Here is an 18701-nt window from a genome sequence, read left to right as displayed (position 1 = left end):
TTCTTTCCATCCAGTTAAGTGAATTGCCAAACATGACTGTGGAATTTGATAAATCGACCTCCCTCTCAATCCTGAGGAGAACAGATTGTGTAGGCAATAAAGCAATTAACTGAATACATTGACATGCATGCGCTGGAGTGGAACATTCTCCATAGAACTGAAAGGAGTTCAGTTTGATCATGCCTGAAGATAATGTCCGTGGGACTGTAGAATTCTTTGCAAAGCTTTTCTGTGTTGGGTGCTCTTAGTTTGAGCAGGAGATATAGCAGTCTCTTCCTCCCACCCCCAGTGGTCTCAGGTCCTAGAACACTGACCTCTGTAGATGCACAGCTAACTGCTTGCCAGGATATGGGTTGGTAGTGGCCAATACCTTGCCAGTAAATAGTCCCAGCGTGCCAGCATTTTCCTTACTCATTTTCTGGGTTCCCTCCCTGGATCTCGTTTCAGAGTGCAAGAATGCTTCCTTTCTGCTCCCCTGTGCCCTTAACTGGCTTTTCCTTGTGCCACTACCTTTGCCCACCCCCTTCATCATCCCATTTGAACAACCCAACTTAAGGAATGCATAAGACAGTGGGAACTATCTGTTTTATTCTCACCATTCTAGAACCTTCTAGAACCAGTCTAGAACCTTCCACCAGCTTTCTATTCTTGACATCAGAAAGTAGTTGACTAGTAAGGATGCTGGGGTCCTGGATTGAAATCCTAACTCTGCCTACATTATCATCCTGGAAGCCCAGTTTCCTTATCTCAACAGAATGATATAGAATTATGCTTTGAGTTTGTTTTGGTGAGTCACTGAAGCAATACCTCAAAAGCATTCAGCACAGGGCTCGGCAGGGATCTCAAAGAGAACTATTAGCACATGCACACACACAGTACTCCTAACTTAGCATGGGCCCCTCATTGCCTACCTGCTTGGAGACATACGACGTGCTGGTATTCATACACACGAGGCTTTCTTCATTGCAACAGCCCCCACACCGGAACACATTGACGCAAGGAGGCTTGAAGAAGGTGTTGGTGCTTCTCCCCAGTTCACTGGCCACCTCCACACATGTCTCCCGGGGACTGCACTGGGTTCGCTGCCATTCTTCATCTATAACTGCACAGAGAAAGCTCATGGAGGCCTGCAGGGGATTAGGCCCTGCCAGGCCAGTGTGGGCCAGTGGGACATTGACCACAGACACCTCCACAGTCATGGCGCTCTTTCATTCATTTGTTGGACATCTTTGCCGGTTTTTTAACTACAAATTATATCCAAGAACACCCCTACCTCACCACCACCACCCCAATCTATATCCTTCTTCATGATGGAACTGAATGCTTTGCTTTTCCTTTGGGGAAGAGTGATGTGACTTTTAGAACAGGACAGTAGTAGATTTGGAGACAGTGAGTTAGGGAGTTAAAGGAATCATTTATCTGAAGCCAGGTGGGCATATGCTTTAGCACACTGAGAAATAAATTTCTGTGGTTGTGGCTTTAAGGATATAGAATAGCATTGTAACTTGGCAAAATTCATGAATAGAAATTTAAGTGGAAATAATTTTTCCTCAAGTGAGAGTTATCTGATAGTGATGTTGATAGAAAAAAAAAGAAACAAGTTCATTCATTCTAATGGAAGAAACCACTTTTTTGTTCTTTCTAGCTAATTTGAAGTAAAACAAGGAAAAGAGACAAGCTTATGGGAACCATAGAAAATTACATCTATTCTTATAAAACAGTACTTGCGTTTTTCTCACAGTTGATTTTTTAAAATTAGATGTTGACACTTTGGTACATACTTGCTGTGGTAGAACCTATTTACAGATGTTTGGGGAAATGACTCAAGTTTGTGAGAAACTCATGCTTACCATGGAACTGTAGAATTTATTATATGTTGGGGGTGTGTGAGTGAAAATCTTCTGGTAGGCAAGTTTCTTTAATGACTTCCCAATTATAATGTGAAGGTTAATTTTACCTTCATGGAAAAACAGATAATGGATTTCCAGTGATGCCACCTCTCATGTTCACATTCCTATGGATTTCTCTCTTCTGTGAGGTTTCGAAATGGGGTGAGAGAGATTGGGGTGATCCCTGCTACTGATTTTCTTCCCCCCTCCCCCATCCAGAAGTTCATGGGTCCTCCTGAATGGCTTCTTGAAGAGAATGCAGCAAGAGATAGAATGTACCTTTCATGGTTGAGTTAAAAAGATTGACTTCTAGCTTGCCAATCATTTTTATTTCTATCTCCGGCTCCCCCCATCTCAGCTTTCAGTCTTGAATGAAGAAAGCTGCCATGTTGGAAAGCCCTCCTGGCATAACACTGAAAGTAGTATGTGGTCACAGCCTGTGAGAAACTGAGTCTGCCAACAACCAGGGAGAGAATATGAAACCACATGGTGCCTCAATTGAACCTTGACATGCTGCCCAGATCTTGACTACAGTCTCTGCAAACACCCTGAAGGAGAGACTTTCATTTGTCCATGGCTTCATTTTGACTCACAAAAACTGATATAAAAAATAGTTGTTTGGGGATAATATTATGCAGTAAATAGATTAACTATTCTCCACTTTTATCCTCTTCAAACTTCTGTTGATTTGGTTCCTCTTCAGATTATTCTGATTTTTACATATACAGATATAAAATTACTGTTAGAGAGCTGATCCTAGTTTATAAATTATTCCTGAATAACATCCTTTTCATATCCATTTCCCTTTTCTTCCCTAACTTTCAATATTCCTCATGTGCTGCTTATTCACTCACTGAAAAGATAATAGTAAGCTGTTTGGTCTTCTGAGAAACACTATGGACACTGCACAATTTGCCTAATTTTGTTTTTCATAATAAAATATTCCATCCTAAGAAATATTTCTAAACTCCTGATTATGATTATTTATATAAAGAGCTTGAAGGCTATACACATGAAAGACAAATGCCCCACTTATGTTTTAATATGGGTATTATTTAATGCCCTATTATTAATCATTGATCCCTAAAAATAAGTAATAAACTTATGAAAATATTCCTTGTTTACAATTTTATTTAAATATTGCTTTCCTTTATTTTATTAAAATGTCTAAAACTATATTTGAAAAAATGGGATGGATTTATTTAAGATATTCATCAAGAATCTGAATAACTATGATTGATACACTGATTAAAGGTTTTATTTCTTAACATTTTTAAATGATAAATTTAAAAATTAAAAAAATGGATTATTTTGTTTCTTTAAGCTTATTTCATTTTTCTTTTAGTGGGGAGGGGGTTACACAGCAGCACACAGGGGTTACTCCTGGCTCTATGCTCAGAAATCACTAATGGCAGGCTTAGGAAACCATGTGGGATGCTGGGGATCGAACCTAGGTCCATCCTGAGTTGGCCACAAGCAAGGCAAATGCCCTACCACTGTCCTATCACTCTGGCCCCTTTTAAGCTTTTTTTAATTAACAAATTTTTAACTTAATCATCATGATATAGACAGTTACAAGATTGTTTATGATTGAGTTTCAATCATGAAATATTAAAATACCCATTCTTCACTGTCTACTACTTTTTAACTAACCTTTTGGAATGACTCTGAAATCCAGGAGAGAGAGCTTAAAAACAAATGATAGCTCTAATGCATCCATTTGATTATTTTATACTTCAACTTAATAGAAAAAAAATTTAAGATGATCCTTCCCATAGTGAAAACATGTTGCAGAGTTGGTCCATTTCATATTGTTAATCAAATAGAAAATTCTTCTATGGGGTTTTCACTAAAAAATGACAAAAATCATTCTTAAAAATCACCCATTTTGGGCCCAGAGAGATAGCACAGCGGCGTTTACCTTGCAAGCAGGCGATCCAGGACCAAAGGTGGTTGGTTCGAATCCCGGTGTCCCATAGGGTCCCCCGTGCCTGCCAGGAGCTATTTCTGAGCAGACAGCCAGGAGTAACCCCTGAGCAACGCCGGGTGTGGCCCAAAAAAACAAAAAAAAAAAATCACCCATTTTATGGGAACACTAGTCAACTTCCATCTTTCTAGAGTCACAAGCAATGTGACAAGTCACAAACCCCTTGACTATCCCGATAAGATCAGCCTCCTTTGCATTCAGCAAATTCCTGCTTATTCACTGCAGAGAGACAACTTCAAACCTCTTCCCACCATGGTTTCTGAACAGTCAGATGCATGAGCACACTCACTCCTACTGTGCTGTTGCGGGACTCTCCCTGCCGAAGCACAGCTGTTCCTGTAGCCAGCATCTCCTGTGTTGTTACCATAGTCTATAAATGGGTGGATGGGAAGATAATTCTAGAGAGAAAGGAAAGAACCATTTGGACACAGTGATGAAATTTAGTCGTGGGATAGACAGACTGGTATGCCACTTAGTGTCAGACCATTCTACTGTGCAGCCTATGTGTGTCGGGGGCTGTGTTATTTAGGTTCATGTCATTGCACTACTACAAGACAATCACACCACACTGAAATACCTAACTGCATTTTCAGAACCACCTCTGTCTATAAGTGATACACTGGGATTAGTTACCAGGTAATCTTATGTATGTGAAATCAACAATGTCACAGTGACTTCATGTGTGGTCTTAATATGTCATCAGAATAGTTAATGCTAGAGGCTGGATAATAGTGCAGTGGATAAGGTGTTGGCCTTACATGCGGCTGACCCAGATTCCACCCCCAGCACCCCAGACTGTCTTCGAGTCTACCAGGAGTAATCTCTGAGCACAGAGCCAAGATTAAGCCTGAAGTATCGCCAGGTGTGGCCCCCAAAACAAACAAACCATAAAAACCATTAATACCTAACCAGAGGTCACACATATTATAGAGCAAGCATTTCATTCCTCACAGCACACTATATCTGATGAGTTTCTGAAAATGAACTTCCTAGCCTTACTAAAGGAACAGTCACTGCTTTTCTTTCATATCATGTTATTTTCTGCACTGGAGTTTAGAGTCTAGTCAGTGAACTTCCTTTCCATTATTCATCTAGTAATGTCTACACGCATCATTACAACTTAGATTCCAACTATTACTTTCCATTTGTACTGAAAATCAGAATTTTATTCAGAAATAAAAACCTGATACCTAATGTAGTGATTTCTACTCGTTTGTGTGGCAATAGAATATTTGTTGATGAATATTCAGGTTGTTGAATTTTGGGTTTATTTTTGGGGGGAGCACACTTGCAGTGTTCAGGGGTGGCTCTGCACTCAGCAGTCATTGATGGCAGTGCTCGGAGGACCATATGGGATTCTGGGGATCGAATCTGGGTTGGCTGCTTGCCAGGCAAACATCCATTCGCAGGTTGTTAATTTTTTAAGTAAACTAATTGTTTCCATTTAACAACAGTTCTTTTGAGTTCTGTACACACACACACACACACACACACACACACACACACACACACACACACACACACCTACCTTTTAGTGTTTCGATGTCATAGAAAGTTGCTGCAAACCTAGTGGACCGATGGGATGCGGAGCGTGAGTCTGTACTGGTCAAACTTTTCAGCTTCAGCCGGCACCGCCACAGCTTCCAGTCTTCAAAGTGCGTGATCCGAAGCAGCTCCTCCAAGCCAGAAGCCGCCCGGATCTGCTGCTCAGACCGTTCCAACATCGACCGAGATGCGCGCTTTCAAAACCAAACCAAGAGACTGAGTTAACCAGCAAGCTACGGAAGTTTTAGTCTGTATTGATGAATGGCCTGGCTCATTTTTAAGAAATGTCAAGAGAGCAGAATTACAGAGAGACCAATTTCAAGTACACTTACTGCCAAGGAAAACCAGTACCTGGTCATGTTTGTGATTCATATTCTGCTCAATTATGAGAGAATCAGAGGATGACCTCTTCTTCAGAACATTTCAAAAACAATATGGGAGCGATGATATGGACCCAGATGTGACTTTACTGGGGGAAAATATCTTTTTTGTTGATATTAAGGATCTTAAGAAAAATGGTGATTATCCAGGTGGGCCCTAAATACAGACAAGTGCCCTTTGAGGAGGCAGAAGGGAGCACACAAACCCAGAAGTGATTTCCTGAAAACGGAGGCAGAAGTGAGAGGAACTCAGCCAGTGTAGCCTGACCAAGTAAGGCTGGCAGGAGTTACCCTTTCCTGGAATCTGTGGAGGGAGTTCTGGTGCCCTAGTGGTGCCTTGATTTCAGCATGTTACGTTCCAGAACAGCAAACCACTGCATTTCTGCTCTTTTAGCCATCCCATTTGTGTTCTTTTGTTATGACAGCCACAGAAACTAACACCATTTAAAAATATTCTATTTTTTGACAGATGCCAATCACAATAGTTTCCAAAGCAATGAATCCATGAAAGCCCATTTCCTATATCAACCATGTGGCCTTTCAGATAAAATCATTATTTTGGATTTGATATGAAGAAGTTGTCTTTAACATAGTTTGCACAATGCATGACGTTGGAGGAAAAGACCAAGCCCATCAGGGGCATTCAGTACGTAGCTAATTTTTCAAAACTTTGGACAGAGAAGATGCAGAAAATGGTTTACTGGCCTTACCTGTGACTGCTTTGGCTAACACTGGTTCAGCCAGTCCTTAAAGTACCACCAGACATCACTTCAGAGCACAGAGCTATGAATAGATTCTGAGCTCCCCAGAAAACTGGTTGATTGGCTACATATATAACAATCATGTGTACCACGAAATGCTATGCAGTTATCAAAACCAACTGTGCAGATATGTAGTGAGACAAAATGAACTCCTCCCTAGAATGTGCTGGAAAAATGAGAAGGTGCTTTATGACCGAAGACCCATAATCTCTCTGGCCAATCCTGTGGTTACTGAATTTTGCTGTCATTGAGTGGATTAAACATGCAGTCTAAGAAGATTTCTAGAATTGGTTAGGATGAGGGAAGAAAGGAATGAAGGACAATGTGCTCATGTGATGAAACTTGAAATAGGAAGTTGCGGAAACAGACAAATGCCAGCTTCCTGCAGTGCTAGTGGATTGTGTGTGTGTGTGTGTGTGTGTGTGTGTGTGTGTGTGTGTGTGTGTAGAACAAAACTGAGCACCCTTCTCCATTTTCCTTCAAAGCTTTAAAAATCAGTGTTTGGGAGCATGACTTTTTAGATATGAAGAAAGATACTGCCAGTTGCTTAATGCCCCAAGATGAAATTTTCTTACAACATGACTTCTGCTTGATAATAGCCCAGCAGCTTTGAAAAAATATTGTACTACACTAAATTTATTTTTATTTATCAAGGCAAATTTCATTCAATACCATCCATAAATATACCCTCCTGCATGGCTTCACAAGTTCTGCCAGGTTTTAATTCTAGCTCATAAATATTTCTAAAAATGTCCATCCTTGAGAATGCAGGAGAAAATATCCAGTCTGGATTGAGTTACAGCCATGAAATGACTTGGATTTCTTGCCTCATCATCCAAAATACAATTCTGACCCAAGGGTGGCGAGTTCCTCAAGCATGCTTCCAGCCTCATAATTTACAACCTGGTGTGAAATAACGGAGAAATCGCAGCCTGGTATTTTGCTATCAGAAGGAGAAAAACTAACCATTCAACAGAAACCCAACAATTAATTCTGAATAAGTCATCAGAGCATTTTTTCCAGAAAGTCCGACTGGCATTTGTTTCCAAGACTTTTTGCATGGGTTGATTTTGTCTAATTAACTATGTTATCTGCCTAGGTCAGACAAAAGTTAACATCAAAAAAGTAGAACTCAGGCCAGAGATATAGTAGAGCATGTAAGCCTTTTTGCCTGGTATGCATCCAACTAGGGTTTGATCCTCAGCACCATATGTAATCTCCATAACCCACCACAAGTAATCTCTGAGCACAGAGCCAGGAGTAAGCCCTGAATATTGCTAGATGTGACCCCCCCAAGAAAACCATATATATACATATATATATATATACACACACACATATATATGTGTGTGTGTGTGTGTGTGTGTGTTTGTGTGTGTGTAAAACTCTTATTCCCAATTACCATTGAGTTCAGTGGTTTAAATCACCAAACCTTTGCCAAAAAAGATAGTTGAAATTTCATCTTATTTTATGTTGTAACTAATAATCAAAACTAAAACAACTTCCTCACACCTGTATTCATTGCAGCGCTATTTACAATAGATAGACTCTGGAAACAATCAAGATGCCCTTCAACAGATGAATGGCTAAAGAAACTGTGCTACATTTACACAATGGAATATTATGCAGCCGTCAGGAAAGATAAAGTCATGAAATTTTCCTCTACATGGATATACATGCAATCTATTATGCTGAGTGAAATAAGTCAGAGGAAGAAAGATAGATACAGAATATTCTTACTTATCTATGGATTTTAAGAAAAATTAAAGACATTCTTGTAATAAGGCCCAGAGACTATAGATTTTGGGCTGGGAGGGCTAGAAGAACCGGCTCACAATTTGAATCTCACCACAAAGAATGGTGAACGCTGTTAGGGAAATAACCACACTAACAACTAGCATGACAATGTTAAAGAATGAGAGAAGTAGAATGCCTGTCACATTCTACATCCACAGGCAGGGGTGAGGGATGAGGGGGGTATTGGTGGTGGGAATGTTGCACTGGTGAAGGGGGGTACTCTGCTTAATACTGAAACCCAAGTATGAACATGCTTGTAATCATAGTGCTTAAAAAATATTTATATGTTAAAAATAATAATAAATAATATAATTGTGAGATACCTATAAATAGTTATTCTGCTAAGAAGATGTGAGATATCAGCATAATATGTAAATCAAATTATATAAATATGTAAGTTAAAATGGAAAAAAAATGGCTTCACACCCTGGGGGTCAAAGGTGGGGGATGCGGAATGCATGCTGGGAACAGGGGTGGAGGGAGGACAACACTGGTGCTGGGAATGCCCCGATTCAACGTCACTATGTACCTAAAATATTACTATGAAAGATGTGTAATTCACTCTAGTCACAATTAAAATTATTAAAAAAAACACAAAAAATCTAAAACAATTAGATAATAGAAAGAGGGCGAAAATTACCAACAATATCTCCAGCCTCTAATTTTTATTACACTAGCATGTTTTCCATCTAGTTCTTTCATGGTTGTTTGAAATTTAACCCCTAAATAATGAATATTTCTATGATTTCTTGCTATTAATTGTGATCATATTATAAATCATGAGGCCTAAAATCTAACATTTTACTATTATTGTGCACATTCTGTTTTCTGTGGCACAGTATAGATGGAAATTATTATCCACAAAATGGATGAAATTTATTAATTTCTAAGTTCCTAGCCTTCTCCTCTGAGTAAGCTTGAACATCTATCTCCAGAGTCAGGTTAGTCATCTCCATACAGATCGTGAATCTGACTTAGATGGCAGGAAGATGCTTGGAAAGGCATAGTGGTAGAATTCAGGGCACATATTTTGAAGTTTCTGTATTGTAGAGAAACTCAAAAGGTCTTCTACATGCAGAGTAATTTGAATGATTCCTTTCCATGTCCTCTCCTTCCCCTAAGATATTTAATCAAGGAACATGTTCAAAAAGTGAACAAAGACAAGATTTGGGGATAGTTGGAAGGCCAACTGAAGACAGATACAGGAAGAGGTTCACTCTAGCTAGACACAGAACATGTTTACAGTGGGGAGACTCATGATAGGGTCAGAAAGAAAGGAGGTTGTATTTGAAGACTAAATACCAAGCACGGCAGTTGCAAAAAGTCCCATGTGTCATAGAAGGGTGTTAAAGGGTACTGTCATTTTGGAAAGGAACTTTACGGATCTTTAAAAAATCAAACTTGGGGGCTGGAGCAGTGGTACAAGCAGTAAGGCTTGTACCTTGCATGCAGCTAACCTGGTACAGACTTTGGTTTGATTCTTCTGCGTCCCATATGGTCCCCCAACCCAGGAGCGATTTCTGAGCACATAGCCAGGAGTAACTCCTGAGCATCATCGGGTGTGGTCCCAAAAACCAAAAAGCGAAAAAAAAAAACAACAACTAAACTTGGTCCCCAAATATACTATCAATTAATCTCTGATATAGGGGCAATAAATGCAAAATGGAGTAAGGAAAGCCTCTTCAACAAGTGATGTTGGGATAGCTGGTCAGCCACTTGCAAAAAAAAAAAAAACGAACGCACTCCTCATCTAACACCATGCACAAACGACAAATCAAAATGGATTAAAGACCGGATAGCAGACCTGAAACCATAAGGTATATAAAACAACACATAGGTAAAATACTCCATGACATTGAAACGAAAGACATTTTCAAGGATGAAATAGCACTCTCCAAACAAGTCAAAGCAGAGATACACAAATGGGACTATATTAAACTGAGAAGCTTCTGCACCTCAAAGGAAATAATGCCTAGGATACAAAAGCCACCCACAGAATTGGAGAAGCTATTCACTTAATACCCATAAGATAAGGAACTAATATCTAGGATATACAAGGTACTGACAGAAATTAACAAGAAAGAAAAATCTTAACCCCATCACAAAATGGGAGAAGAAATGAACAGACAATTTCTCAAAGAAGAAATACAAATGGCCAAAAGGCACATAAAAAAGGCTCCACATCACTAACCATCAGGGAGATGCAAATCAAAAAAATTGAGGTACCACCTCACACCACAGAGTCTAGCACATATCACAAAGAACAAAAACAATCAGTGCTGGCATGGATGTGGGGAGAAAGGACTGCTGGTGGGAATGCTGTCTAGTCCAGCCCTTATGGAAAACAATATGGATGTTTCTCAAAAAAACTGGAAATTGAGCTCCCATTTGATCCAGCTATAATACTCCTAGGGATATACACTAGGAGCTCAAAAACACAATACAAAAAAATCTCTTCCTCACATCTATATTCTTTGTAGCGCTATTGCAATAAATAGCCAGACTCTGGAAAAACCAAGATGCCCTTCAATAGATGAATGGCTAAAGAAACTGTGGTACATATACACAATGGAATATTATGCAGCTGTCAGGAGAGATGAAGTCATGAAATTTTCCTATACATGGATGAACATGGAATCTATTATGCTGAGTGAAGTAAGTCAGAGAGAGAGACATACAGAATAGTCTCACTCATCTATGGGTTTTAAGAAAAATAAAAGACATTGAAATAATTCCCAGAGATGAGGGCCTAAAGAACCTGCTCAAGATATGAAGCTCACCACAAAGAGTGGTGAGTGCAGTTAGGGAAATAACTAAGCTGAGAACTATCATAACAATGTCAGTGAGTAAGGAATGTAGAAAGTCTGTCTTGATTACAGGTGGGGAATGGGGGAGGGAGGAGATGGGGCATTGGTGATAGGAATGTTGCACTGGCGAAAGGGTTTTCTTTTATGACTGAAACCCAACTACATGTTTGTAATCACGGTGTTTAAATAAAGATATTATTTTTAAAAAAGAAAATGTGTGGGGCCAGAGAGATAGCATGAAAGTAAGGCGTTTGCCTTTCATGTAGAAGGATGGTGGTTCGAATCCCGGCATTTCATATGATCCCCTGTGCCTGCCAGGGGTGACTTCTGAGCATAGAACCAGGAGTAACCCCTGAGCACTGCCAGGTGTGACCCCCCCCAAAAAAAACCCAAAAAAATAAAATAAAAATGTGCAAAATGTGGAGCATTAGCTTGATGGGATACTGTACATGCTTTGCATTCTGGAAGCTCAGGCTCAAACCCTCACTGCATATGGCCCATTAAACACCAGAACCAACAGGACTAAGTCCTGAGCAAGTACTGAGATGATAGTAGACCCTGACTAAGAAACAGTTAGTGTGAGTCCCCAAATGAACAAACAAAAAGTTAAAATAGATGTTCAATCAATTCTACTCCTGTGCATTTATTACCCAAGAGACAGAAAATAGATTGACATCAGGGGCTGGAGTGGGAATGAGGGTTAATTTTAAAGAGCCACCAGGTTTATATATACATATTGGTAGTATTATGAAGCACATTTTCTATAAATCACTTAAAACAGGTGAACACAATACTTTTATAATTTTCAAATTGTATAATACTACAGATTTTTAAAGCCAAATGGAAGAAGGATCTGAAACTTGAAGGCCAACTTATTTGTTCTCAATGCGGGAGGCAATGGAAAACATTAGTGAGTCAGGTAATGAATGCTATTTATTCACATCAATGGTTTGCTCTCCCCCACTTTGGCTTTTATTCTTAACCCATTGTTGATATCGACCTCTCAGTTTGAAATGCTATCCTTTATATAGCTAAGCCTTTCTCCGGTATTTTTTCCCACAACTCCTACACTTAGCTATCTAAATCTCTTGTACATAGGTTCCAGCATTTTATCTTTCTTCTCTGCATGCACCACTACTGATGAATAATTGGTGTCATTACTTGCCTAGTGCCTGTTACCCACTGGGTTCTAAGGGCTGCTAGAGCAGTAATGATGTCTTATTTTCATGCAATAGGAAGAGCTAAGTAAATATTTATTAAATGCATGAGTGATCAAGTTGATTCATCCACAGCTATAGAAAATGAAATCCTAAAATTATTCATTTATTCAAATATTATAACATATCTTTAAGTATCTTCCTCCAGGTGTCTGCCTTCCAAATACTAATCAAATACTACTTCCAGCGAATATTCTTCAATGTATTCTCTAACCTAAGCCATATTACTCATAAGTAAATAGCATTTTACTTAGTAGACTGCAGTCTTCTACATGCCTGCTTTATCTTTTCAAACATAAAGAGCACAGAATAGAGATATCTGATGAAGGTATTTGTGATGATAAATATATATGCATTTCATAAGCTGTGATTGGGCTAAGTTGTGTGATATGTTTACTCTTTTGCAGAGTGACAGTGCTTTTCAAAACTTCCCATGTTTTCTAATTACCAGGATACCTTATCTGATGTGGTAGGTTTGGTGTGAGACCTAGCATGGAGGAGCTTTTACAACAAGTTCTCAAGCATTGATGCCATGAGTTGGCTAAGTGCTCTTTGAGAAGTAAGGGTTTGGAGCAAAGGTTTTCAATCTTGTATATAGCTGGGAAGAGTCTTCCAAGAAATACTGGTGCTTGGATCTCATCTTCAAAAATTCTCATTTATGAATCTGGGCTGAGCTTTGTCATTCAAATTTTGAAAACTGAGTTGTTTCCAGATTTTGGTTATTGTAAATAGGGCTACAATGAATATAGATATGAAGAAGGTATTTTTTATTGTGTTTTATGTTCCTAGGGTATATCCCTAGGAGTGGTATAGCTAGATCGTATGGAAGTTCAATTTCCTTTTTGAAGAATCTCCATATTGTTTTCAATAGACGGCATTCCCACCAGCAGTGAATGAGAGTTCCTTTCTCTCCACATCCCTGCCAGCACTGATTGTTCTTGTTCTTTGTGATGTGTGCCACTCTATATGATATAAGAAGGTACCTCAGGCCAGAGAGATAGCATGGAGGTAAGGCGTTTGCCTTTCATGCAGAAGGTCATTGGTTCGAATCCCAGCATCCCATATGGTCCCCTGAGTCTGCCAGAAGCAATTTCTGAGCGTAGAGCTAGGAGGAACCCCTGAGCACTGCCGGTTGTGGACCTCCCCCCCCCAAAAAAAAAGAAGGTACCTCATTGTTGTTTTGATTTGCATCTCTCTGATGAATAGTGATGTGGAGCATTTTTTCATCTGCCTTTTGGCTATTTGTATTTCTTCTTTGAGAAAGTGTCTGTTCATTTCTTCTCCCCAGTTTTTGATAGGGTTAGATGTTTTTTTTTCTTAATAAGTTCTGTCAGTACCTTGTATATCTTAGATATTAGCCCCTTATTTGATGGGTATTGAGTGAATAGTTTCTCCCATTCTGTGGGTAGCCTTTGTATTCTAGTCACTATTTCCTTTGATGTGCAGAAGCTTCTCAATGTAATATAGTCCCATTTGTGTATCTCTGCTTTGACTTGTTTGGAGAGTGCTGTTTCTTCCTTGAAGATGCCTTTAGTCTCAATGTCATGGAGTATTTTACCTATGTGTTGTTCTATATACCTTATGGTTTCAGGTCTGCTATGCAGTCTTTAATCCATTTTGATTTGTCCTTTGTGCATGGTGTTAGATGGAGGAGTGAGTTCACTTTCTTGCATGCCTCTGACCAATTGCCCCAATACCATTTGTTGAAGAGGCTTTCCTTGCTCTATTGTGCATTTCTTGCTCCTTTTTCAAGATTAATTGATTGTATGTCTGGGGGACATTCTCTGAATACTCAAATACAGATTATATATACACAATGAAATACTATGCATCAGTCAGAAAAAATGAAGTCATGAAATTTTTCTATACATGGCTGGACATGGAAATATTATGCTGAGTGACATAAGTCAGAGGGAGAGAGATAGACACAGAATAGTCTCACTCATCTATGGGGTTTAAGGAAAATAAAAGACATTATTGTAATAACACCCAAAGACAATAGAGATGAGGGCTGGAAGGATTGGCCATAATATGAAGCTTACCCCAGAGTGGTGAGTGCAGTTACACTAACATCTATGATGACAATGGTAGTGAGTGAGAGAAGTAGTATGCCTGTCTTGAATACAAGCAGGGGATGGGGAGGAGAAAGATGATGGCGGGAAGGTTGCACTGGTGAAGGGGAGTGTTCTTTTTTTAAAACTTAAACCTAACTACAAACATGTTTGTAACCATGGTGTTTAAATAAAAACATTATTTTTTAAAGAAAGTCTATAGAGAGATAGAAATAAGATGCAAAATGTATGGATAAATTTTGAAAAGCTTTCTGTATGCATGGTAGTCTTGGGGAAAGCTAAATGAGAGATACACAGCATTCCTCCCTACTAAAGCATTAGATTTTCTGTTCAACTAAAATAACTGGAAAATAAAATGTTCATTTGAAAATCTTCCCAAGTGATTTTAATGAAAACTACTAGTTCAGGAGATGGTTCATATGGTTTTTAGTTCAAAGATATTGGTTTGTGTCTAAGCTTTGCATTAAATAAATTCAGTAGGGACTATATGGTAAATATATGCTAAGAAATAATCTTGGTTAAATATTTTAACTGATTGAGATGCTGTGATTTACAATACTGAATAATGGATTCTTGTGCATAGAATTCTAATACTACACCCATCACCAGTGTACCCACATTCTTCCTCCCCCAAGGCCTTTACTGCCTTTCTTTTCAAATTTGTCCCCTATACATACTAACTCAATTATGTGGCTAGTTTTCCACACATTATATTTCCTTTGGGCCTTTGTTGCTAAAACTCCTTTGATTTAGAGATTATGTTCAAAATATTTATTTTAAGGCTTTACTTTACTCCAGCAACTTGATTGTTTGTGGGCCAGTTCTCAGCTTGCATGAGTTTTTCAAGATTAAGAACACCAAAATTATTCTCCAACTTGAGGACCACCAAAACTATTCTCCAGCTGATCCAGCATGAGGTCTGCTTCTGAGAACATTTTGAGTTGCATATTAAATTGAGGTTCAAATTCTCACAAGCTCAATCAATTCTTAAAGCAGAATTAAAAATAATAGCTGTCACTTTAAACTTACAAACAGAAAACTGTAAATTATAATTAAGTCACAATATAGCCTATTAAATATATGGAAAAGAGTGGAAATGAGAACACAAATGAGAGATTAAAAGTGCATGCCTGCGTTCAGATCTCAGTTCTGAGCTGTGAGCTCTTCAGCAAGAAATTTCTCTGGCAACCTAGATTTATTTCTTCAAATAATCACAAAAAGGCCATTTTGGGCCCATTCTTAAAACCACATTCTAAATATGGAAATTAGACTTTCAGTGGTGCCTATGATATACAGATGTTGATTGATAAGTCTGTGCACTTAAAACCTACATATAAAATAATGCTACTTCAACAAAGAATGAAAAATAATATACTAAGTAAAATAAAGGAGTTGGACAACAAGAGGAATTTTCCTGCTTCTGTCTGTGGACAAGACCAGCTTTGAAAAGTTTTTCGTTGGACCTCCTCAGATCTGTGAGTTTAAGCCCTCCCCTCCCCTCTCTTCTTCCTTCCCTCCCCTCCCCCTCTCTATCTCTCCTCTCCTTTCTTCTTACCTTACCCCTCTCTTCTCTTCTCTCCCCTTCTCTCCCCTCTCTTTTCTTTTCTTTATGGTTTTTGGGCCAGATACAGCAATGTCCAGGGGTTTCTCCTTGCACTCAATAATCACTCCTGGTGGAGACAAGGGACCATTTAAGATGCCAGGGATAGAAGCCAGGCCAATCATGCGCAAAGCAAGCACCCTCCCCATTGTACTAGTTCTTTGGCCCCTGTGCTTATGTTTCGAAGGCTTTTGCAAACTGTTGAGGGGCTGGAGCAGTAGTTCAGTGCATAGGGTACTTGCCTTGCATGCAACCAACCCAATGATCTCAAGTGTCACCAGAACACTGATAAGAGTAATTTCTGAGTGTTTAACTAGAAGTAGCCAGTGAGCACCACTGAGTGTCCTGCCCCCTCCACAAAAAAAAAAAAAAAAAAAAAAAACCAAAAACAAATCTGTGAACATTGGGGCTAGAGAGACAATACAGTGGTTAAAGTGCTTGTATTGCATGCAGCTGACCTGGATTTGATCCCTAGTGCCCCATAAGAGTAATCCCTGAGCATGGATCCAAGTATAAGCCCTGATCACCCCTAAATTCCCCTTCCCCTACTACAAAAAGTTGGTGTTAATTTTTGTGGTAAACTGTGTTGGCAGTATTCAGGAAACTTGGTGCAAAGGAAGTGGGCTGAATTTGTGTGTTTGCATCCAGAAAGATGCAGTGTGCTGTTGAAAGAACACATTTCACAAAACTTTCCGCTGGCTTTGCTTAGTGATTGACAAGTGTGTCCTGGGTTCCCAGTGCTCTTGTTTCTGCCCTGAGAGTCCAGGCTGTCAGCAATTTCCATTTGCACTGGGTCTGGGGAGAGGAGTTCAGCGGATGTAGAGGCAAATAGTTCTGTGTTCGCTCCATCTCTTTCTTAGCTATGTCTTGGCTTTCGCTGGAGAGTACTTTGCATTTCATCTTCAACTCGCTGCTTAAGGCTTATCCCAAACCATCAAATCTGCCCGGTTTGGGGGTTCAAGTTGCAGACTCAGTGTCTCTCCAGTCTCCACAATTCTTGTGCCTTCTGTTGTGAGTGTGCCCAGGCAGTTAGACCAGTGAATGCAAAGGAAGTTTTGCAACTCTTCCCTCTTCATTCTTTCCCTCTTGGAAATAAGAGGCCCCGAGGAAGCTCTGCCTGATGGAGCAGACTCTGATATTACAGACTGCTTGTTGGAGAGGCTGAAGAATAGACTCGTAGTTCAAAGCCGGCTTGGAAAGCTAAGGCAGGAGCTAATTAGGTTCAATAAAACCCTTCTCATTAATATTCCAACTCCCCACTGGGAATATCCCTTTTGTCATTAAACAAGTGAGTGGTTCAGCAAAACTTGCCCCAACACCCCAAAGAATACCATTTGCCAAAGACAAAGGCAGGGACTCCTTGGTTTGCACAGACTCAAAGGAAACAGGAGGTTATGTACAACCTGATTTCATGTATGACAATCTCAAAAATCCAAACTACTACAATCTGAGCCATCAGACCCAAAGGTTGTCAAGTGTGTGTGTTGGGGAAGGGACTGGGGGTTCTAACCATAAAAGGTTTATTTTCCTGAATCCTCATCATTGCACTTACTCAGTTCTCATTTTTTCTTTTCTATTGTTTTGGGCCCACACCCAACATTACTTAGGATTTGCTCCTGACTCTATGCTCAGGGATCACTACCAGGAATTAAACCTGGGTCAGTCACATGCAAAGCAAATAGCTTCCCCACTGTGCTATCTTTCTAGCCCTTGCAATTATTCAATTATAGAAATAATTTATAATTATATAATTATAATTATATAATTTATAATGTTATAAAAATAACTGTGTTCCTATTTCTAGAAGTGCACATCAGAAGGGAAAATATTAGTATATGTTGCTAAGTATTAAATGAAAAAAAGCAAGTTGGCTTTGAGACGGGGCACTGTTCCTTTTCAGCTATTTGTCAGGGTGAGTTACAAACTTTCCTAAACCCTGTTTGCTGGTGTGGACATGGCTGAGTTAAGACTATTAGTTTAAGAGTTCAGTCAAGTATATGGGCAGAGTCAGCCAGAGCAAGCACTTATACAAAGTCCCTTTCTTCTTCTTCTTCTCGAGGATGGGCATTTGGTTCTGTGTGGAGGTTTTGAGGTCTGAGTTTTAGGGCCCTTGTGATTCTTTAGTGACCAGAAAAAGAACAAAATGGGGCAAATCCATAGCAACTACAAAGTAGGGCTGGGGGCATGTTTCAGTAGTCCTGTGCATGACTTGAGGTGTGAGGTCCTGGGTTCCGTCTACCTTACTGCAGACAATCTTTGCTAAGAAGAAATCAAGGGCAAACTATTTCATTTCATTTTTTGATGTCCTTTTTTAATTTTGGTGTTTGGGCCACCTCTAAGCCACACACAGGCACAGACCACACCTGTGCACAGGGGTTACTCCTGGCTCCGCACAGGTTGACCATGAGCAAAGCAAGTGTCTTAACCATAGTGGCCCCTTTCATATTCTTAAACATTTATTTTCATCTCCTCCTCCTCTTCTTCCTCCTCCTCCTTGTCGTCGTCGTGGTCTTCTTCTCTCTTTCTCTCTCTGTTTTTGGGTCACACCTGGCAATGCTCAGGGCTTACTCCTGGCTTTGCACTCAGGAATAACTCCTAAGAGTACTTGGGGAACTATATGTGATGCCAGAGATTCAACCTGGGCCA

General features: G+C 39.6%; 1 protein-coding gene across 1 annotated transcript in view; it reads right to left on the bottom strand.

Annotated features, from left to right (window-relative positions):
* VEGFD (vascular endothelial growth factor D) overlaps window positions 1–18701 on the bottom strand; it is a 35550-nt gene that overhangs the window by 8283 nt on the left and 8566 nt on the right. The window contains exons 2-3 of the mRNA XM_049766804.1: window positions 5405–5615; window positions 912–1102 (exon numbers count right to left, since the gene is read on the bottom strand). Coding sequence (XP_049622761.1) covers window positions 912–1102; window positions 5405–5615 — 402 coding nt within the window. The remainder of the gene's footprint in view (window positions 1–911; window positions 1103–5404; window positions 5616–18701) is intronic.

This window comes from Suncus etruscus, chromosome X, assembly GCF_024139225.1.
Source record: "Suncus etruscus isolate mSunEtr1 chromosome X, mSunEtr1.pri.cur, whole genome shotgun sequence".
Classification (NCBI taxonomy): Eukaryota; Metazoa; Chordata; class Mammalia; order Eulipotyphla; family Soricidae; genus Suncus; species Suncus etruscus.
This window is presented reverse-complemented; position numbering and strand designations above follow the sequence as displayed.